At 36.1% G+C, this 23,385-nt stretch overlaps 1 protein-coding gene across 4 annotated transcripts in view; it reads left to right on the forward strand.

Annotated features, from left to right (window-relative positions):
- The first annotated feature begins 3,422 nt into the window (after positions 1–3,422).
- The window catches only part of LOC136028886 (conserved oligomeric Golgi complex subunit 2-like), a 57,796-nt gene continuing 37,833 nt past the window's right edge, over positions 3,423–23,385 (forward strand). For 3 of the 4 annotated variants that reach the window (XM_065706840.1, XM_065706838.1, XM_065706839.1), the window contains exons 1-3: positions 3,423–3,563; positions 19,233–19,337; positions 21,412–21,639. In XM_065706840.1, coding sequence (XP_065562912.1) covers positions 19,287–19,337; positions 21,412–21,639 — 279 coding nt within the window. In that variant the 5' untranslated portion in view covers positions 3,423–3,563; positions 19,233–19,286. The remainder of the gene's footprint in view (positions 3,564–19,232; positions 19,338–21,411; positions 21,640–23,385) is intronic. The other variant, XM_065706841.1, reaches the window with a different exon arrangement.

Here is a 23,385-nt window from a genome sequence, read left to right on the forward strand (position 1 = left end):
AAGAAACAGGGAAGGAAAGGGTAAAATAATATTCGATAGCACCATATGACAATCAACTATCAAAAGCTGAAAAAAAAACTGACTTTGCATTCCAAGTCAAACACTTTGACTTGAAACAATTGAAAAATTGAAACAATTGAAATCAAAAGTCAAAATCATTAAAGATACATCAATAATCAGAAATATTTCCAATTGAAGAAGGGACTCTGCAATTTTTGATAAATATCAAAAATGGGAAAAATAAAAACCGTAACAAATAAAAAGGAGAAAGCTTTGTTTTGACAATACACCAGCAATTAAGAAAATATACGAAAGAGTCAATTTCGGTTCAGGGCACGTACCAGGAATAATTAATGTGCCCAGAATAAAGAGAATAAAACCTATTCGGAATATCTATGTAACAGCATGGATCGGAGAGGAATGGGGCTGTACAATTTGGAGAAAAGCTCCTCATTATGGAGAATAGAAATGGCCATTTTAGAATACCGCAAGAAAATTATTAAGGTGGTAATATATGCAGCTTTAAAGAGAAAGGAGTATGGGATTTGGTTCTCTTTGTAAATTATTCTTATTGAACGCTTTGGGCCGAATCAATCTTGTTACTAAGTTCATTTGAAATTCGTGAATGCAAGATCGGACATGAATATTCGAATAAAGGCCTGGCAAAGGTTGAATAAACACGGAGGGATTGCATCTTAAGGTAGTGAAATTAATTTTATAGTTTAAAAACGGATAAGGATTAGCAAGGACTAATGAAGAATAGGCAAAAATGTTATTCTATAATAAATATTTATCGAACATTATAAAAGTGGGAAGAGCAAAATAACTTGATTTATCAGAAGCTGCACTGCTTTTGCCACTTTTCTAGTTTAGCGTCAATCTTTCTGAAACTCAAGTTCTAAAGCTTGTAATTTTTCATTTATGCAATTTTAACTATACGCGTTCTGAAACTTACAGTCAATAATATAGTTCCTTGACATCAAAGATTTACTTTTTACTATTATTATTCTACTTTATTGGCGTCAGTTTCCACTCAAGCACCATCCGTGTATGAGCAGAGACTAATCTTGTTGAAAAGTCTCTGGGCCTTTTTTATTGGATATAAACTGAGAATAAGATACGCTCCAAGACTTCAAAATATTTCAGTTTCCACTGACAATTCATATGGAGTTCAATATTTTCCAGTTCCAAAAATTGTAGGGAGGTATATGGACTAACAACAAGTCCTTTCACCTCTTTGACTTCTTCTTCAGAAAAACTAGCTACTGGAAGCGCTATTCTGCTCCAGTCTGCGAACAATGGATATATACGATTATGAACAATAATAAACTGTTATTGATTGTGGGAAGTGCGAGTACCTGAGCTACCTGTCCCCAGCAGTTTAAGGCACTAGGCCGGCCGGTACCAATACGGCTCTTCCTACTCATTCCCGCTCTCTTCTGCACAATCAAAAACTATGGATAAATTGCGTCCCATTAAAAATTGACTTCTTCAAGCTTTAATCCTTATTAAACAATATTTCTCTTCTTTAAGGTATCAATTGCTGCCTTAAATATCTTACGATCAATTTCCCATGGCAGGTTAGAATCCAGGATAGCTGTATAAGTATTTGGAATCTTACCCAAGGAGCAGAAACGCTTAAGAGCAACAGTCTCCTCACTCTGAGCCTGGCAATCAAATAAAATATGCTGGATTGTTTCCTCTGTTGAAAAGCAGATTCGGCATAAAGGGGAATGATGTAGCTTCCAATTAAATAACAAGCTATTTAGAAGTAGGGCACCTGATTTCAGTCGGTAATATAGCACTGTATTTAATCTTGTATGAAATGGAGATAACATTAATGTACTGTGATTAACTTTGGATCTTTGCCTGATAATATCTCGTGAATTGAGGTCAGAGGAAGGACTAGGAGATAACATGGAAGCCTTTGCTGCTAGAGAATCAGCCATATCATTATATTTTATACCATTATGACTAGGAACATGTTGAAAATAAACTTCATTTTCCTTGATCTTAAGATTAAGAAGCTGTCTTCTAATATTATATAAATCTTTGTCATTAGCAATTCTATTAATATTTTGGATCAGTAATAATGCTGATTTAGAGTCAGAGAGACAGAGTATATTTTCAGATTCAATGTTATAATTTATAAGAGCATCCAAGGCCAGGCGGATGGCACATAATTCAGCAGACAGGATAGAAGATCCCAATGGGAGAGGAGAATAAATATTCAAATTCAGGGATGGGATACATGCTCCTGCTCCAGCTCTTTCCCTCTGGACGGATCCATCAGTATATATTTTTCTATAGTTGGGGTAAGCCTTTGAGATGTGTTCAGCCAAAATAGTCTGGATCTCATAATTAGGAATCAAATCTTTACTAATAGAGATAAGTTCTACTTGACAGCTTGGAGGACTCATTTCCCATGGGGGGGACTCAGTAAAGGGATATGCATGAAGCGACTGTTGATTCCAGTTTGGGACCTCCAGTTGAAACTGATTCCATGATGAATGGGCATTGGGACAGGCTGACTTCTCAGCAAAGGTATGTGCATATACAGCATGCTTGGCTCCATAAGCCTGGATTTGCGAGAAATACTTTATCCTTAGACTAGATGCTCTTTCACTTAGGGACACCAATCCCGACAGTGTTCTTAACTTTGACAGAGGAGTATGCTTATGCACACCCAAAGCTATTCGAATAGCAGAATTTTGTAAAGATTCAAGGATTTTGAATGAGGATGGGGGACGAGCTGAAAATATTTGAATCCCATATTCTATATTTGAACGAATATATAATTTGTAAAAATCCAAAATAATCTTTGGGTGACATCCCCACTTACTTCCAGCAAGTCTTTTTAGAATACAAAGTCTCTGAATAATCAGAGATTTCAAAGAATTAATATGTTCATGCCACTGCATTTTAGAATCCATTAATAAACCAAGTAACTTCACTGAATTGCAATATGGGATCTCCCTTGAGAAAATTGTCAGTGGATTAGGAGGATCTAGAGTACCATTAGTAAATATAATGGCTTTAGTTTTACTGATTGATATTGGAAAGCCAAATGCTAAAGAGAATCTCTGGACTAGACTTATATCATGTTTAATAAGGCTTTGAAGAAGGCTAATATCCCTTCCTGACTTCCAAATGATCAAATCATCTGCATAAAGGCCAAATGATGCATGAGATACTTGAAATTCAGAAACATACAAGTTGAATAGAAGAGGACTCAATATTGCACCTTGAGGAAGTCCTCTCGTAATGGGGCATTGCTCACTTCTAGACTGATTTACTTGAACGTAAATTGAATTTTACGTTCATGAAATTACGTTCGTAAAATGAATTTTGGTTATTTAGAAAGAATTCATTAAAATGACGAATTAGAAAGACAGACCTTCGCTCCGTTTCATTTTAACATTTCTGCCTAAATTGTTTCTTGAAAGCCCAAAGAATTTAAATTAGACAGCACACGAAGAGCAAACTCCCAGCTTCATCAGGGCGAGAGAGGATATAAATTGACGTTACTCATTATTTTATGACTTAAACCTAAGAGATTTTAGGTAGGCTACATGCTTATATTTCACGTTGACAGTAAACGTCTTGTCAAAGGAGCACTCAGAGACAAATCTAGAGCCTTTATGAGCACTGAGACAGTATTTTAAAGCACAACACTCCCTCTTTTCACTGAAAGGGTACTTGTCTTTCATGACCTGCAATTTGATAACCTAAAGTAGGCTATTTGTGCCATAAAACTGAAACTGAGAAATAACCTAGATATTGGCCTACAGCTTAATGAGATAGCCTAGGTTAAATGAGATAAAAATCTATTTCTTAGTAGCCTAGACCTGGTCAGATATTGCCCTAGGAATGTATAAGAATAAAAAACAATTAGGTTTTTACTTTATAATAGGCTATGCAGAATTTTTCTATGAATCAGATGATGCCTTTTCCTCCCATTAGGCTATCTTATATTGCTGCTTAGAGCAATCTAAGGATTTCTCCTTGCAGAGCTCTAGAGTTGATGATTTGAGTTGAAATCAGGATTCTTCACTGACCTAGTACACAATGCTGACCCATAGCTTCCCACTTGAGTGTGCACTCTCTAGAGGACCACTCAGCATCCTGTCTTTGTTTAAAGACATCCAGAAATTCAGCATTAATATTGGTAAAATTCTAGTTAATTGACTTCTTGCTATCACGGAAAGGGTTTAGGTTAGGAAAATGAAACTTTCAGGGATGGGTCTACAGGCTAAAGTGAGTCCTGGGAAGGTATTTTAAAGTACCCACCTCCACTCCTTCTCCCTCTAGAGGGCCCTGAAATTTGCCTACATGACAGGTCTATACCTATTGAAGTTTTGACAAAACAACATTTTACCTTAATTTTCAGTTAATAGTTGCTTTTCTCTGCCATTAGTTCTGAAAAAACAATTCCTGTTATTTGAGTAGAATTTTGAGTCATATAAATATTTTTTTTTCAAAATTTAGGAAATATATTTGCATATCTTTAAAACCTTATAAAATGGAATTGAGCAAAGTTATGAAGCTGAAAATAATTTTGTTGCACTTCAATTAAGCAGATGATCTATTTTGCAGGTTTTTACTTTTATAACACACATATTTTAAAGGTCGTCAAAGGTCAGGGCCCTCTAGAGGGAGAAGGAGTGGAGGTAGATGCTTCAAAATACCTTCCTGGGACATACTTCAGTCTATAGTTTCATCCCTGAAAGTTTCATTTTCCTAACCTAAACCCTTTCTGAGATAGCAAGAAGTCAATTAACTATAATTTTACTGCAATAGTTTTTTCAGAGACTTTATTCCAAGTATTGAGGATTCTTGAAGAAAAGAATTGAGCATGGACTCTGGATAGGGTAGGCTGCTTAATAAGTTTCAACTGATGACCTCTTGTTCTTGAGTTAAGACCAACAGTGAGAAATAATACTGAGAGTGCATTAGCCCTCATTAACTTATATAGATTAAAATGGTATCACCTCTATTTCCCCTTTATGCAAGAGTTGATAGTTGTAGCTTTGCTAGTCTTGCATGGTAGGAAAGTTCCTGCATGCCAGATATTACTTTGATAGCATGTCTCTGCACTTCTTCCAGAACTGATGCCTTTTTTAGAATAAGAGGAGACTAGAGACATTTTAACTTCATGCTTAGGATGCATAGTTCCCTCACAGATAAGACTGATGACTTAAGGGGAACAAGTGGAAACAGTATGTGTAATCAGTCCTGTGATGGAATTAACATCAACAGCAAATTTCTTAGCATGAGTGCTGGATTTTAATTCATTTTCAATAGTGATTTCAATATCCTGCTCAATATTTACAGAGGAAGGTAGGTGACTTGAGAGACAGTAAGATCAACAAGGGGTCATTTTGCCAAGCTGAATGACATGGCACTTGAAAATAATAAATTTAAGAAGCCAAGCATCAGTCTGTTGATTAAGCAGTCTAAAATTATTTTGTAAAAGGGCATAATCTTCACAGGACAAAACTGCTCCATGAGCTTCAGGTCATGAGCATAGAGTGTTAGTTTACTGCTGATAGCAGAATGAGCATCATTAATGAAGATACTAAAAAGTATAGGACCCAAAACACTACCCTGAGGAACTCCCCTCAAAACATGCTTTGACAAAGAAAGAATACAGCTGCCAGAGTTGTCAAATAACTGAACACACTGAGATTACGTGTAAACAATTCAATGATCCAAAGCAGGGACTTCTTTTCAAGCTTGACATCATGTAATTTGATTGCAAGTCACTTGTGACAAACTTTATCAAAAGCTTTAGAAAAGTCAAGAAGAATCATGTCAGTTGGCACCCCTGCATCAAGTAACTTAGTGATGTTGTCATATGGTTAAAGGAGATTGGTATCAACAGATCAAAACAAAAGCCATGGTGTGAGCTGTGCAAGAGATTATTTTCTTCAAAATGTCTAATAACTGCAGAATTGATTATTCTTTCAGGAATCTTAACAACTCTGATGTTATGCTGATAGGTCAGTAGTTTAAGTAAGGCTGTCCTTTCTACCTTTCTTAAAATATTAGAATGATATTGGCTGTTTTCTGATGTTTGGTAGTCTGGGAAGATTTAATGATAACTTGAACAGTAAGGAAAGAGGTTGACACAGGTCTGTTCAACATTCATAGAGGATACAAGGATGAATGCAGTCTGGTCCAGCTGATTTATTCAATTTGGAGTGACATAAGTTCCTTTAGAACTATCAAATCATTAATCAGAATGAATTCCATAGTATATAATATATCATACATAGGAGGTTGGGGAAAAACAATACTGGAATTGGAGGAAAAAACAGATACAAAATTTTGGTTCAAAATTTAAATTTGCAGCTCAGAATCAGTGACTGGTTGACTATTACTTTAAATTGCATCTTCTAGCAACTAAGGTGTATGAACCTTTAGATGTTGCCAGGTAATGTTGATTTGATATTCATGTTGCAGTTCATGAGTGGATCATCACTATTTACATATATACAAGACAGATGGGTGTCATTAGATGTATTGCCAGGCATGTTTGAGGGCTAAAGGGGTGGATGGTAACTAATAGACCCAGTTGGTTGATACTGGTTTGTCCTACTGCGTTTTCAATGACTTGCTGCTCCAATCTTGGTCAACAGCAATCTTGAAGCTGTCAACTGATCTGACCAACACGTAAGATTTGCTGAGTGAATTACACTGTGGAACAATGTGATTGGTAAAGAAGTTGAACCTCTCAAAACCAAAGTGTGGGTTGGCAACTGACATGCCAAACTCAGGATGGGGAAAAACAAGGGCTGTGTAAAGCATCTTGATAACTCTTGGCTGGCAACTTATCACTGAATGCTTAATCAAACCAAGGACCTTGTTTGACTTAGCTGCTTGGTATTGACAGTGACTATGACATTTAAGCTTATTGTCAAGCTTAAATTTCATGATGTCAGTGACAGTGCATCTGCTGCAATATTTTTGTGCATCTGTATAACACCAGAAAGACTTGGGATTTGGCTGCATTCCACTGTCTTCCATGGTTGCATCTGTCAGTCATGATTGACTCCAGATGTGGAGGCATTGTTGGTGGTAGTGGCTATAACTATTTCATCTACCAGAATTCCAGTAGAACACAATTCTGTTGGAGTAAAATGGTTGGCTCTGTGTATCCTACTGATTAATAACGTCTTAATCAGGACCATGTCTCCCTTCTGTCTTCTATAAATGAGTGATTATAGCTGAAGTTCTCTAAATCTTGCAGGACTGTCAAGACTTTGGACCCCTTTATACATTCTGTTACCTCTCCTTGAATAGATGCAATGGTAGCTACATCATCCTTATGAATAAAAGAGGCAATAGTTATTCCATAATCTATGACTGGCCAAACTAGAGTTCTGTACAATTTTAGCTTAGAATGTGGAACTCTGAAGGAGATTGTCCTTTTTATTAACACTAGACTTTGTGATGCTTTACCAATGACAACTTTTGGGTAGGATGTGAATTTCAGCTTAATATCTATGATAAACCCAAGATCTCTTTCTTTGCTGATTACAGAAGTGAGTTATGAATGTGAATTATCTAATTCTATAATATATACATGAAGAGTGTCAGTTTACCCAGAATTGATAGCTCTGCACTTTTTGATGTTCAGCTCAAGGCACCACCACTTCACCCATATAGAACAAGAGCTAAGAGCTCATATGGCACTTGTGACAAGGTCAGAAGAGCCAAGAGTTCATATGGTATGAGCTCTAGCAAAATTCTAAGAATCAATAGATTGCTTTAAAAGGAAAACAGAGGCTTAATGCCAGTCGGGATTTAAAATAAGAGCTCTGAGTCACAAGGTCCTTCTAAATATCAAAATTCATTAAGATCCAATCACCCACTCATAAGTTAAAAATACCTAAATTTGTCTGATATTTCCTCTCCCTTCAGCCTCCCAGATGATCAAATCAGGGAAAACAACTTTATCAAGTCATTTTTTCAGCTCCCTGACACGCCTACCAATTTTCATCATCATAGCACGTCCAGAAGCACCAAACTTGCCAAAGCACTGAACCCCACCACCTAACTCCAACAAAGAGAGCAGGTCCAGTCCGGTTACGTCAATCACGTATCTACAACATTTATAAGCATTTTCCAAAATTTCCTGTCTGCCCCTTCAACTCCCCAATGTCAAAAGATCTGGTTGGGATTTGAAATAAGAGCTCTGAGACATGAGTTCCTTCTAAATATCAAATTTCATTAAGATCCAGTCACCCATTCCTAAGTTGAAAATACCTCAATTTTTCTGATTTTGCCAAATTAACAACCCCCAGCACCCTCAAAGAGAATGGATCCGTACCAATTATGTCAATCTCTATAACTTGTGCGTATTCTTCCCTTTGAGTTTCATCCCAATCTCTCCACTCTGAGGTTTTTCCGAGATTTCTGTTTCCCCCCTCCAACCCTCTAAGTCCCCAGATCCGATTCAAATTGAAAATGGAGCATCTGAGACATAAGATTCTTCTATATATCAAGTTTCATTAAGATCCAATCACCCATTTGTAAGATGCCTTGATTTTCATGTTTTCCAAGAATTCTGCCCCCCCCCAACTCCCGTCAGTGTTACCGGATCTGGTCGAGATTTAAAATGAGAGTTCTAAAGCACAAGATCCTTCTAAATATCAAATTTCATTAAGATCTGACAACCGTCTGTAAGTTACAAATACCTCTTTTTCTAATTTTTCCAAATTACTCCCTGCCCCAACTCCACCAAAGAGAGCGGATCCGTTCTGGTTATGTCAGTCACCTATCTTGGACTTGTGCTTATTCTTTCCACCAAGTTTCATCCTGATCTCTCTGCTCTAAGCATTTTTCAAGATTTCTGCCCCCCCCCCCCTAATGACACTGGATCTGGTTGGGATTTAAAATAAGAGATCTGAGTTTTGAGGTCCTTCTAAATATGAAATTTCATTGGGATACAATCACTCTTTCGTAAGTCAAAAATACCTCATTTTTTCTAATTTTTTAGAATTAACCCTCCCTCCAACTCCCCCAAAAAGAGCAGATCCGTTCCGGTTATGTCAATCCTGTATCTAGGACATGTGCTTATTTCTCCCACCAAGTTTCTTCCCAATCCCTCCCTCTAAGCATTTTCCAAGATTTTAGGTTCTGCCCCCCCCAACTTCCCCTTAATCGGATCCGGTCTGGATTTAAAATAAGAGCTCTGAGACACGATATCCTTCTAAACATCAAATTTCATTAAGATCCAATCATTCTTTCTTAAGTTAAAAATATCTCATTTTTTTTAATGTTTAGAATTGACCCTCCCCCCAACTCCCCCAAAGAGAGCAGATCCGTTCCGGTTATTTCAATCACGTATCTAGGACTTGTAATTAGTTTTACCACCAAGTTTTATCCCGATCCCTCCACTCCAAGCGTTTTCCAAGATTTTAGGACCCCCCCCCCCCCAACCCCCTCCCCCCCAATGTCACCCGATCCAGTCGGGATTTTAAATAAGAGCTCTGAGACACAATATCCTTCCAAAAATCAAATTTCATTAAGATTCGATCACTCCTTTGTAGGTTAAAAATATCTCATTTTTTCTAATTTTTCAGGATTAACCCCCCCACCCCCCCCACCAACTCCCCCAAAGAGAGCGGATCCGTTTCGGTTGTGTCAATCACGTATCTAGGACTTGTGCTTATTTTTCCCACCAAGTTTCATCCTGATCCCTCAACTCTAAGTGTTTTCTGAGATTTTAGGTTCCCCCCTCAATTCCTCTAATGTCATCAGATCCAGTCGGAATTCGAAATAAGAGCTCTGAGACACGATATTCTTCCAAACTTCAAATTTCATTAAGATCCTATCGCTGCTTTGTAAGTTAAAAATACCTTTATTTTTCTAATTTTCAGAATTAACCCCCTCCCCCAACTCCCCCAAACAGATCTGATCTGTTCCGGTTATGTCAATTATGTATCTAGGACTTACGTTTATTTTTCCCACCAAGTTTCATCCCAATCCCTCCATTCTAAGTGTTCTCCAAAATTTCCGGTTCCTTCCCCCAACTCCCCCCATTGTCAACAGATCCGGTCGGGATTTTAAAGAGCTCTGAGACAGGATATCCTTCCAATTATCAAATTTCATTAAGATCCAATCACCCATTTGTAAGCTAAAAATACTTCATTTTTTCTATTTTTTCCAAATTATCCAACCCCCCACTCTCCCACAGATGGTCAAATTGTGGAAACGACTATTTCTAATTTTATCTGGTCTGGTTCCTGATACGCCTGCTAAATTTCTTCGTCCTAGCTTACCTGGAAGTGCCTAAAGTAGCAAAACCAGGAAAGACAGACTGACAGAATTTGAGATTTTTAATGTCACTTGGTTAATACCAAGTGCCATAAAAAGAGTTGCTATCAGCTTGTAAGGTAGTATCTGCATTTAATGGGTCAATGATTTTAGAAATGTAACTATAAAGACTTAGTTTTTTTTTTTCTGACTACATATAGGGCATCATTGATGTAAATGTTACATAATGTTATCCCAAGCACAGTATCTTGCAGAACCACACTTATGACTATTGCAGCCCAGAAAAGAAAGATCAGCATCTGTCTCCATGGACCTTCATCACTTGCTTCCCAATTGCCAAGAAGACCATTATCCCAGAGCTAGAGCTAGGTTTTTTCTCATCGGGGGGGGGGGAATGTAGACTTTGGTGGCCCCTTCTGTAACATCAATACTGTAAATAATACAATTTTCATGTAAACATTACTTTTTAGCTTGTTTTACACCCACTCGACCTGCCGCCATGGACACTCTTGGGCACTAGGAGGCTTGTTTCAGTTAATTTTCTGTTTCTAAAGCCATGCAAATTTAGGCCGAGTAGCACATAAGAGAGATAAGATAAGATAATATTTATTTTCAAAAAACTATCACAAGCTCTATATAGCCGAATTCGCTTTATATGTCAGTAAAAGCTAAGGAAAAAAAAATTCAGAACAGTACATTAAGTCAAACAGTTAAAATTAAAAGGAATTAAAAAAACAAAATCATCAAAAATAAAGGGCAAATCAGTAAACTTAACAATTAAATTACAAAAACATTGCAGTAAATCAAAAAAAGAATAAAAACGGCAATAGAGGAAAAGGGGAATTTGGCAAGTACATAATCACGAATTATTAAGGTGTTCCAGAATAAAGGGTATAAAACTCTTACGAAACCTTTCTGTAACAGCATGGATCGGAGAGTAAGTTGGGATTGCTAAGGAGGCTGACCGGGGGAGTTGGAGTCTAATGGGATTGGGAAAATCAGGGAGTAAGTCCTCAGTACAGGGATTGGAAATGACTGATTTAGCGAAAAGCTGGCAAATTTTTTCCCTCCTTTCTTTTAAGGTGGTAATGCGTGCAGCTTTAAGGAGGAAGGAGTATGGAATTTTGCCTTCTTTGTAAATGATCCTGAGCGAACGCTTTTGGACCGACTCGATTTTGTCACTAAGTTCATTTGAAAGTTGCGAATGCCAGACCAGACATGCATATTCCAATAATGGCCTGATAAAGGATAAGTAAACACGGAGGGAATGTATCTTAGGACAATTAAATTTGTTTAGCAGCTTAAAAATGGATAGTGAAACATTTGCTTGCTTAACAATGTTGGAAACATGTGTGTCCCACTTAAGATCATTAGAAATTGTGACACCAACAAGCTTAACATGTTTCACTAGCATTTCGCTTGGGATCAGGTCGCAAAAAGCAGGAGTAGATTTCAAGAAGTTGATCGTCATTATCTGTGATTTAGTGGGATTTACTGTCATATTTAGATTCTTAGATTCATCCGAACATTTGGTTAGAATTTCAATGGGGTCACTTTTAATATTCCTATGAAATACTTCAAGGATCAACAAATCATCCACATATTTCCATCTTTGGGGGAATTCCTTGCCAATTTTGTTAATCATGACAAGAAATAATAGTGGTCCCAATAAGGTTCTTTGAGGTATTCCACAGTACCTAGGGAGGGGGTTGGAGAAGGTATTTTTGTATTTTACAACTTGTGATCTGTCTGAAAGGAACGATATAACAATATTTACTAAAAGTGGGTCAATTTCAAAGTTATCATGTAGTAATCAACTTAGGATAGTGTGATCAACTAAGTCAAACGCTTTTTGGAAATCGACTAAAACCAGGTTTAGCCAAACATTTGGTTTCTCTAGTTCACTTAGGATTGTGTGAATCAAGTGTACAAGGTAATGGGTGGTGGAGGTTTTTCTTAAATTACCAAACTGTCGGATGTCAATGCGTGGTATAATTTTAATTTTAAGCCAGTCACAAAGGAACCCTTCGTAAAGCTTAGAAAAAACTGGAGTGAGTGTAATAGGACGCATATTGGTTATAGTCAGACTGGAAGATTTCTTTGGGATGGGTTTTATAAAACCTAGTTTCCAGCAACTTGGGAATTTACCAGATTTTGTAATTTGGTTAAAAATATCAGATATAGGTCCAGCAATTGTGTCTGAAAAGGCTTTAATCAAGTCAATTGGGATGTCTAATGGGCAAGTACTTGATTTTTTGAGCTTTCGGATTTTATTTATAACATCAGAGGGAGAAATTTGGGGGAAAGAGGTGGAGGGAGGAATAGTTTGACCTGAGCCAGTGAAAGGGGGGAGACTTTGTACACTTGACGCAAGATGCAGGTTCAGATCGTTGGCTATCTTGTAAGGGGGCTCAGGGAGATGAAAATTAACTTCAACAGGGTTTTTTCCGCAAATCTCTTTAATTTTCCTGTACCATTGTTTGGGTTTGTTAGAATACAAATCCTTAACATTACTATTGTAATACTCAGAAGCTGCCTTTCTCAATTTTCTCTTCAGGAACTTTCTTAGATCATTAGCCTGTGTGATATGTCCTTGCTTGAACAAATTAATTTTTTTCCTTATTAGTTTTTTAAAAGTCGCAGTAATGTAAGGTTTATCGGTAGAGCATATTTTAATTTTTTTCACAAGAAAATGGGCTTCATAATTACTCCTCAATAAATTTTGGAGGGACAAAGCCTTGCAGTCGACATCATTTGTTTGGTACACAGGGGACCAATTTTCATTAGTGATCCAAGAGCCAAAATTGTAGAGTCCTGAGTCAATTAGAGGTCTAAAGACGGTTTCAGTAATAGTAAAGGAATGTTTAACTGTAGCTAGTGGAGATAAAAGTAGGCTAAAGTGGTAACTACCTCCAAGAGGGGGAAGAATGGTGACGGGTCTGTAGAAATTTGACATATTGGTGCATATTAAAAATCAAGAGTAGAATTGCCTTTGGTAGTAGAGACTTTTACAATTTGTTTTAGACTAAAAGTATTACATGTAGACTCAAGTTTTAATTCATTTGCATCACCTAAGAGGAAAATTCCAGCATTTGGGTATTTAGATAGTACATAGTCAGCACATCAAGGTCCATGGTTATAGCTGAATTATCATGACTTTCCAACACAACCTATAACTGTTATTATAGTAATTGGTCTATAGTTATTGTATGCATCCCTCTGTTTTTAGGGTTAGTAATGAACAAGCTTGGAGATGCTAAATGGGTCACTTAATGTCTACATGGTTCTCCTGTGATGCCCATTTCTGCATTTCTTTTTTCTTGGGGGGGGGGGTACATTTTTGTCTCTTCTGCTATTTTTGCATTCTGCAGTAACTTTTGTTGTCAAATTTCCAAGGTAACTCCTAGTTTATTAGAAGTTTTCTATTTTATCTGGGGATAGATAATTTTTGTAAGCAGTGCACATTCTCCTTTTTTGTGCCTCTTGGAAAATAAATGGAAGCAGGGGGAAATCTCCAACATTATTATTGGGGGGCCAGAGGGATTCATATCCAGAGAGTCAATGGGCATGGCGTAGCTTAGATCTTCCTGTGCCTCCAGACAGAGATGCCATTTGGGCCAAATCTTGGGGTGGCCATGAACTCCATCCCCCCCCCCCGACTCTTTTCGTGTCGCGTGAGAAAAAATGCAGGTTTTGGCAGCACATCGATTGAATACTCTAAGTAAAAACGCCTTTTCAGCACCCTTGTGTTGCTTGGAAATGTACAGTAACCAAATGTGGAACTCAGTCATACTGACCTCTGAAATTAATTATAACAACGAAGATTACAATCAACGAGGTCAAGTGATTAAATTGAAAGTGTAAAATTCAACCAGACTGCAGAATGGCCTTCCTCAGCAAGAAACTTTTTTATTTAAGTAAACAATGTGTCAGTGAAAGTAATCTTCATTAATATGCTGAGGGTTGTAACCAAAATCTCAGTTTTCGTTCAGTAGGAATATTTCAGATGAAATATATTTACAAAAAGGAAAAACATAACAAGAGAAAAAAAATATACAACACTCAAAGTAACAAGGGGAACCGCCGAGGTTTCATCTTTGCAAAATCATCAACAAACTGGTTGTAGTCCAAGTTTTTTACTAAATCCTTCACTGCAAACATCAAAAGGAGGTAGTTTTTCAAAAGGAGGTGCAGGTAGTTTTTCACTATTTCTAGGCTAGAAAACAAACGCTCATTGCTTGCTGTTGTCACAGGAAGTGTGACAGCAATACAAAGTACTTTAATTACTTCTGAGTAAGCCATTGGTAATGCCTGAAGATGGTCGACAATGTCTAGGAAGTTCAACTTTTTCTTCTCATTGAGCAAGAAATGCTTGACAATACCAGCTTGAGATTCAAGGTGAATGTTGTTGAGTGTGTTCAGCAGTGGCAAGTTATCTGTGAACCTTCTGTCAAATTTGGCTAGTAGATGGTCAAAAGTCATGGAGTACTCTCACTTCATTCCATCTGCTAAATTAGTCTTTCCTAGCATCAAAGTTGTCACAAATTGTTTCAGATGCTTGGGGATAAGCGTCTCTAACTTTCATAAGGTTTATGTGTTGAGTATAAAAATGTTTATTTACACTTATGATACAGTAAATGTACATAAGATGAGGACAGAAACAGAATAAGAACTGACTTGAGTAATCTAAAATGGTGGCTTATATTCACTAAAACAAGGAAATAAACATCAAAACATTTGATTTTAATGTTTAATCTGTATTAATCTGTTTTAATCTGTCAACTTAGAGAAATTACTGCAAATATTCAGAATGTATGATATTAATATAATCATCTAGGAAATGTGCATTTGACAAAACTTGAAAATTTTACTATGTATCTAACCTACTTTCAAAGTTTACAATGGATAAATATCAAATAGCATAATTACCCCAAGGGTTGTCAAGTAATTATGCTCTTTGGTTAATAGGCGTGAAGTAATTTCAAGTCAATTGGACAGAATGGATTTTGTTGGATATAATGGATTGTTATGGCCGGCAAAGGGTCCTTTGTGGTGGAAGCTTGGGACCCCTGGAAAATCTGGGGTGGGCATTTGCTCCCCCCCCCCCCAATGGCGCTTCTGCCACCAGAGGTACCCAAGCTATCTATGAAGAGTCTCCAACCGTCTCTGTAACTGGCAGGAGCGATAATGTCTTCCCACTCAAATGGTCCCATGGGCATGGGATATATATTGGGTCAAAAGCAGTGGGTAATTTATGCCCAATCCCCTGACACTTCAAATTTCTTTGAATTTTGGGGCACACCCTAATCAAATTATCTAGTTTTTTTTTTTAGAATAGTCCTCTCCTTTCCCAGGAAAAAAAGAAATATCATTTATGATTTCCAGTTCAGTTCTTTTTTATGATTCACCCTCTGGAAACAAACTCATTCATCAGCAGTAAAAAAAACAACAAAAAAAGTCAAGTGTGTCCCCCTTCATTTTGTTCTGCTTCTATCTTGGTATACGTGTTAAAATTAACAATTGTTAATTATGCCCTTTGTTTATTGTTTTGACAATAGGTGGCTGCATTGCTGCTGTTGACTTTTGTTTTACCAAGTGTGCTTATTTTGTGTGCAGTGTGTCCATTGCAATACTATCCTATACACTTCTAAGAAATGCTTGGTAAAGAAAACTCCCCAGGTTTGTCTTGGGGCTAAAAAGTTGTCTGACATAATAAAGGACAGGTGGTTATAATTTTCAAATATTGAAATAAAATTATTTCAATTTATTATAAAAATTAATTGAAATAAAATTTTGTGTGCAGTTAAAGATAATCTACAGTCTACAGTCTTTAACCATGTAATATATTCTTATGAATGTAGGGTTGGGACATACTTTTTTCCCCAATGTATAGGGGGGGAGGACAAATTGTCTTTTTTTAATTGTTTTCATTGAAAACACACAAAAGTCTATGATCTATTATGGTCAACTGATGCTGCTACAGACAGTAGAATGTTGGACACACAGCCAAGTGTGTCCATGCTAAAGTTGCAACAATAAAAAAAATGGGCCTTAAGCCTAGAACACATGTTACTTTATTGGGGGCATTTCTTTCAGTAGCTCAGTGGGCAAACAATACAAGTACAAAAACTATCCCCTTTGCATGAGACTTTCAAAACTAAAAATCATGTACATGGACCAACTACATCTGTCAACTACAGCTTATCAATTGTTGCATGGCTGATTTTATTAGTTATTTTAGTTATTTTAGGTTATTTTATTATTAAAACTTGCATTATTTTTAAATGTTTAACCATTATTATTATTATTCATATTTTTTTTATGTTCATGTTCAAGTGAAGAATCATGATCATGTTGAAATTTGGCACTCTTTTTGCAAATCAACACAGTTGATTTTGAATTGAAATCAACTGGTTATTAGCATCAAGCCATGGCTAATTGTAGAAAAAGCCAAGACGGATAGTCCAATTGAGTGAGAGGCAAATCTGGCATAAGCCCTTATTAGGATTGTATAAAAATGATGTCAGTTCATTTTTTATTAGATAAGTCTATCTATCATCCGTTCATGCATCATCCTTAGGGCAGAACTAATGTAGATAGTCATAGAACCTATAGTTCTCCAAGTGTTTGGTCAAATGGCATGGGTAAATGGAGGGAGTAAGTATTACTTTCTTATAAGACCAATACTTGTTTGCTGCTTTTTAGAAAGGCACACCCACCTAGAAACTCAGCCAGGTTGACCAAGAATTAAAAATTGACATAGGATTTTTCGATTGCCTTGAATGAGAGGTAAACAAGAAATACCTACCTATGGTCTTAGCCAGGTTGACCACGAATTTAAAATTGACACAGGACCGTAAATTTGCACGGAATGACAGGCGGTAAACCGTCCAAAGCCAAATTGGGCCCATCTGCAATGAGTGTCTGGCATGGCAAATGATTCAATTCAAACTTAATTCAGTTGCACTAATAAAAATTTAATTTCAATGTTAGTTGATCAACAAGGTGCCTGAAATTGCAAGGGGGATAAGCATTTAAAGCTTAAAAGTGCCTGTCTGTCTGAAGTATTAAGCTAACAAAAAATGAATTAAATATTTGTTGACCAATCTTTAGTTTACTGTTTGTGTCTTGGGTTTGACTGTTCACAAGCTCAAGGAGTTTCACCAACAAAAATGCACAGATAGTCATAAATTGGTATTACCCCAGACTAGGCAGCTGAGGAAAAAAAAATTCTGTTTATTAATTAATTAAAAATTTGCGACCAGAACCCCTTATGATAATCCACAGACTTTATATAAGCCGGTCACTATAGAAAAAATAGTGAAAATTGAAATCGGCTGAGAATGCTGGACTGAGCTGAAGCAATGAATAGGCACTATTTGGAAAGTTATTGGAGACGTCGGGCACCCTCCCCGCCTATCCTAAGAGAGAAGCTTGAATGCTATGCGGCGGACATGGGCTAGATGGGATTCCATGTGAAAATGAACATACTGTGAAAACTAAAAATTTTTCAAGTCCAAATCAGTACAGAATTCTCTGCATTTTAACACTCGTTTCCAAATCAGTACCAAAAAAGCTATGTATATTCTGGGCCTTAGACTGGGTAATGACCCACAGGCCAAATAATATTGCTTTCTTTAATTGTTTTTTAGTGGAAAGATTACATAAACTGTTAATTAAAAGAGAGTAAGTAAATTTAAATAAGGTGAAATGATGTAAGAGAAGGGCTAGTCACTCAATCATAAACACTTCACAATTAAATCAATGGGTGCAATCAACAACTATATTACTTTTTTGCCCTGCTGTGTTGCCAGTAAAAATCACGATACTAATATCATATTTAATCTCTTTTTCTCCTAGTCTTTGGGTAGTTTTTCGAAATGATAACTACAAGGTGCCGTGGAATAAGTCAGTAATATATATAAAATATTGGTAAAATACATAAATAGTAAAATAGGCGAAATATCAACAGGGGTCCATAAATTATGGTAAAATACTTAAAATACCCAATTTCACCATTTACATCACTATATGTATGAATGTAATTATACCTCATTGTACAAAAAGGAAAAACATGGAGAACAATTAAAAAAAAAGAAAAGTAAATCAACACTGAAGAACGACAACACATATTATGCCTAAACATTGAAAAATGACATTTTGCCATTTATGGCCACTTTGCTTAATGGACTTGTAAACATTAAGCTTGTATAACTTGGCACCTGGATGTGAAAAACTATATTTTCTCATAAGGTACAAGCTAAAGATCTATGGGAGGACTTGTAGTAGGTAATTGATACATCTTAAACATGCACGTTTCATTCTAAGAGAATCAGATTCACTTAATATATTTGTAAAATAGAACGAAATAAAAAATGTGTGCCGTGTCTACACCAACATGAACAGTTGCAAGGAGGGCTCTATTCAAATAGAATTAGGAGTTAAATTCCATATTTAGGTTTTTGAAACTCATTCCACAAAAGAAGCCAGAACATTGATTATTGACATGTGGCTTTAAGGCTTTTGTTTCTAGAACATCTAAAATTCTTGATGCCCAGTCGACACTTTCTTATAGGGACAACGTGCATGCTCGGCGAGCATGGATAATTTTTGCACAGTAAAATTCAAGTTCAATCTATATAGCAGGCAGGTCCATCCCAGGTTACCACTGAAGGAGCTGAAACTAGAAATTGAATTCTATACAATATGTGGTTGTACTCCGCTTATAAAACACCCATATCGATTTTATCCCAAGACTTAAGATGCAAATTTGGATTTTCCTTTACCCGATTTAGAAGAATGAATATGAAAGGCTTATACAAGCTAAACCCTTTTGCTTAGCTCTCATGAAAGCATCCGAAATTCGATGAAAACTAGGTTTTTACTCTCCTTCATAATCCAATGACTAATTTCGAAACATATTTTGTTAATTACCATTTTTTTTCAAGGTGTCGTTGGCTGTTTCCATATCTGTTTTCTTTTGTTAGATTCTTTTAGTCAACATGCCTGCACAGCAATTTGAACCATGCTTTGAAGAGAGAGATTTTTTTCAGGTATAGTAACTACTTTTTCCCTCTTATTTTTTTTTCATTTGCACTTATGTTTCCATAATGGCAACATAAACTATATATACTTAGCAAATATATAGTATTTGTTACTACACCTACAAGATTGAAGGGGGGCTGAGGTACAAAAGAATTGGTGGATCTCTGGTTTTCATTGAGAAGAATCTTTCAGCGTTCTTTCTATGTCTACATAGTGGAATTTAGGGGATATGAGTGGTAAGAGGTGATGAGGGGGCTTAGATTGATGATTTTTGGTTTCAGTAAAATTATTTAACGTAAGTAGAAACTAAACCAAGTTAAAATGTATCCCAAGCAGCTGGGGATTCAACAGAATTATTTGAATTTAAATACATACTTCACAAAGTTAAATTGCAGCAAACCCAATGAGGGGATTTACCTCTGCTTCTTCCCCCTCTCTCCTGGAAAGAGGTCCTTTGAACTCTCTCTGAAGCCAGCTTCTTTGTGCACCTACTTTTGGTTTAAACAAAATATTTTACCAACTCTAACCAAATTTCAATTGTAGCAATTTTTAAATGTTAGTAATGCTGCTGTCTATGTCAACGCTAATTGTGCTAATGAAATTTTAATTGAGTATTAATCTATGCACCCAAGATTTAAGCGTGGAGGAATTACAACAGATCACCCACACTTTGACCTAGCCTATTTTATTCCAAGTTCTCATTTGTTTCATTCTCTATCATAAACTTTGATAAGCTTTTTTGTATATGTTGGTCTCAACATGCATGGGCATTAAAATTTTTAAAAACTCTTTCCTATTCCTCCACCCGCCTTCCTAATCACTAATGTAAAAAATGCAGGAGATAGCGTAGTTTTTTTTTCAATCGTTAATATGACAAGGGTGGATTTCCTGGTGTCTTGAGTTTCCCTGCGCTGAGTTGGCAGTGCTAAGCTAACTCAATTAAGTCAATTGTATTCAGTTGTTTGTTAAGGTGATGCAGTTGAATCACACATGTTAATTCTATTTTGTTAATTGACTTATAGAAGTTGTCACTGTTGAGTTTCGTATTTATAGCCGGCTGGATTGTGTCATCTTTGTTGGGTTTCTTTTACTATGTTGTCTATGTTATGTTTCATTTATTGACCCAACACTCAACACACATTGCTAGTGGTGATTGTTTATGTTAGTGGCGATTGAAAACGAGGGGTGGTGATGCTCCCCTCAACCTCCGCCCAGCCCTGTACCGTTTTGACTCTTAAAAAGGAGCTAAATCTGAGTATGTGTAATTAAATGAACCCTCCCATAACTCTCCATGATTTATCAATTTTCTATGGCAAGACCAGGAAAAAAAGAAGAAAAATTTTTATGTAAGATATGTTACTTTCTGTGTTGTGTTTTCTATAGCATAGACAGTTATAAGGATATCCCCTTAAAATAAAGATTTGTACCCTCAAAGTAGAAAGAATATTTCAAACACTGAACACTGCTTTTTTTTTAACTACAATAGCTCCATTCTAGAATTTGCTTTACAAGTACAGAAAAATCCCGAATATATTTTCACCAGATAGGTTGTTATGCATCAATTTTTTCTATATTAATGTGTATGCAACACCCCTTGTGTATACCCCTGTGTATGCAATAGATTTGCTCTTTGCCCCTTCGTATGAAGTTCCAATTCCTTTAAAATGTTTATGACCTCTTCACACCCCATTTGAGGACGTTCTAGTTTTTTTGGCCACAGATGGACGGCCAAAAAGAACTATTTTTGGTAACCCATCGTCCTTCATTCATTAAGTTTGTCTTAACCATCTTAACCTTTATTCCATCATTGCCCTAGAAAGTAGGATCAAACATCACTTTTTCTATAGTTTATGGTACTGTTTATTATTTGTTGATTTGTACTTCTTAGTTTTTTTTTGTTTCTGTTTTTGACGTTTCGAGGTTGAAACGTCAGTTTTACTTTTGAACTTGGCCAACTATTTTTAAATTTTGTTGTTTTTTTTTGTTTTATTCAAAAAAATATATAAATATATATTTATTTTATGTTTTAGTTTATTTTATATCACATATATTCTCATAAGATTTTTTTATTCTTCTTTCCAGACAAGTTTCAATCCTGACCAGTTTCTACAAAAGTATCAGCCAGTTGTGTCTCTAGATACTCTTAAGGAGGACTTGGATACTTTCCATAAAGATTTAAGAGCCTCGTTAATTGGTGTTATAAATGAGGACTATCAAGATTTTATTGGCCTTGCCTCAAATTTGATAGGCTTAGAAACCCTCACACGAAATCTAAAAGGTCCATTTACAACACATCTAGAACAGCTCAAGGTATGTGAAAAAGATATATTATTTTGTTCTTTTACAATTACTTTGTTTTTTTTGTGATTAGTATAGTACATACGTGTTACTATAATTAGAAATATTATGCATACTTATTTTTCATGCTTATGTATGTATATTATATGTACTTATTCCATAATTGCCATAATTGCTTATTGCATGTATAATTAATTTTACAATTACTTTTACTTTTATAATTACTTTACGATAACCTTGTAAGGTACAATTACATAAAAACAATTTATCAACTTTTATGCTGTCTGGGAATTTTGCCCTTTCTTCTCAACGGCTGTGTGTCCGTGATTTGTTAACTTTCTGTGAACATGGTCCAAGTAATGTTCTAAATTATAAAACTTATTTAGAGCCAGTTTTAGCCACAAATTTAGTAACTTTTTGTTTATTGACCAATGATGACCGTATTTCAAACAGTAGGTTGTGCAAAAAGTATGGCTCAATCCCCCTTTCTAGGGCTATAATAAGAGAAAGGTTGTGATGGCTGGGGCACGTTCTGCCAATTAAGGACAACAGATTGCCAAAGATTGTCCTTTTTGGCCGACTGTCTAGGGCTAATCGGAAAGCATGTCGCCCTCGGTAGGGGAGGGAGGAAGTCGCAAGAGAAAATCTAGGGGAAACAGGAACTTCTTGGGAGGGTGTAAAGAGGAAGGCTTTGCATAGATTGGAATGAAAGATGAGCGTGCGTAGATGTGTTGTTCTCAGGCGGCAAGGTGCTGCGGTGAGTTTTTTGTAGTAGTAGTAGATGGCTGTCCAATCTGTTGGATCAATGTTAGATGAAAATTGAACTTTAACCCCAAACTGAAAAAATCCATTTCAGTTAAGTGTTAATTTTTTTGAACTTAGAGAATATATGCACTCAAGCACATGCCAAAGGGGGAAGATTCTCTCTTGTTTTGCAATTTAGGTTCTCTTGTAGTTCTGTAATTTATGAGTTTCAACATATCTAGAGTAGCTGCATGTGTTTGAAAGATATTTGGCTAATATGCTTTATTCTTCATTCTGCAAGTTTTGTTTATAGCTTATTCTCTATAGTTCTCCTTTTGTCCTTTGTTTTCTCTTACTAATATCACCATCCTTTATATAAAGAATTGGGGGTTTTGGGGAGTCATCACCTCCTGAAGCAATTGGCCAGTTTCTGTTTGTTGGGGTTTGAACGCAATATTCCCTTTCGTTTAAAAACAACACTTGTTTTTAATTTAAATTCTTTCCTTTTTTAATAAAATATGTTGGGTTATTATATATTGGCTGTGACAAACAGTATATGAGATTGGTTGACAGGTTGTGTATCAGGGTGTACCGTCCTGCCGGGCATTCTTCTTCGGAAATAACCGTATTTATTTTTCATTATTAGGGTTTATAATAGCCTTTTGTGATAAAAAATTTTCAGTCTTGTTCTCAGTGCCAAAAAGACATGATTGTAATAGAAGCATCGTCTTTAAAACAATGTTGTACAAATTATGTTGACTATTTAACTTACAATTATTGTGACTAATTAAAATATGTTTCCATTGATATATTGTGATATTATAAAATGATATGATACTATTTTAGTCAACAGTTCATTCTGATCCGAGCTTAAAGTGAATAGCCAAATGAAGTCAAATCCTGTAGTGTAACTAATAAGTAAGATGAAACGCCAGAAAGAAGTCCCTTCATTAATTGCGTTTAATGAAATATCTCTAAGCGCAATTTAGTTTAAAATTATGACAATAAAGATAT

This window comes from Artemia franciscana, chromosome 7 (genome assembly GCF_032884065.1).
Source record: "Artemia franciscana chromosome 7, ASM3288406v1, whole genome shotgun sequence".
Lineage (NCBI taxonomy): Eukaryota > Metazoa > Arthropoda > Branchiopoda > Anostraca > Artemiidae > Artemia > Artemia franciscana.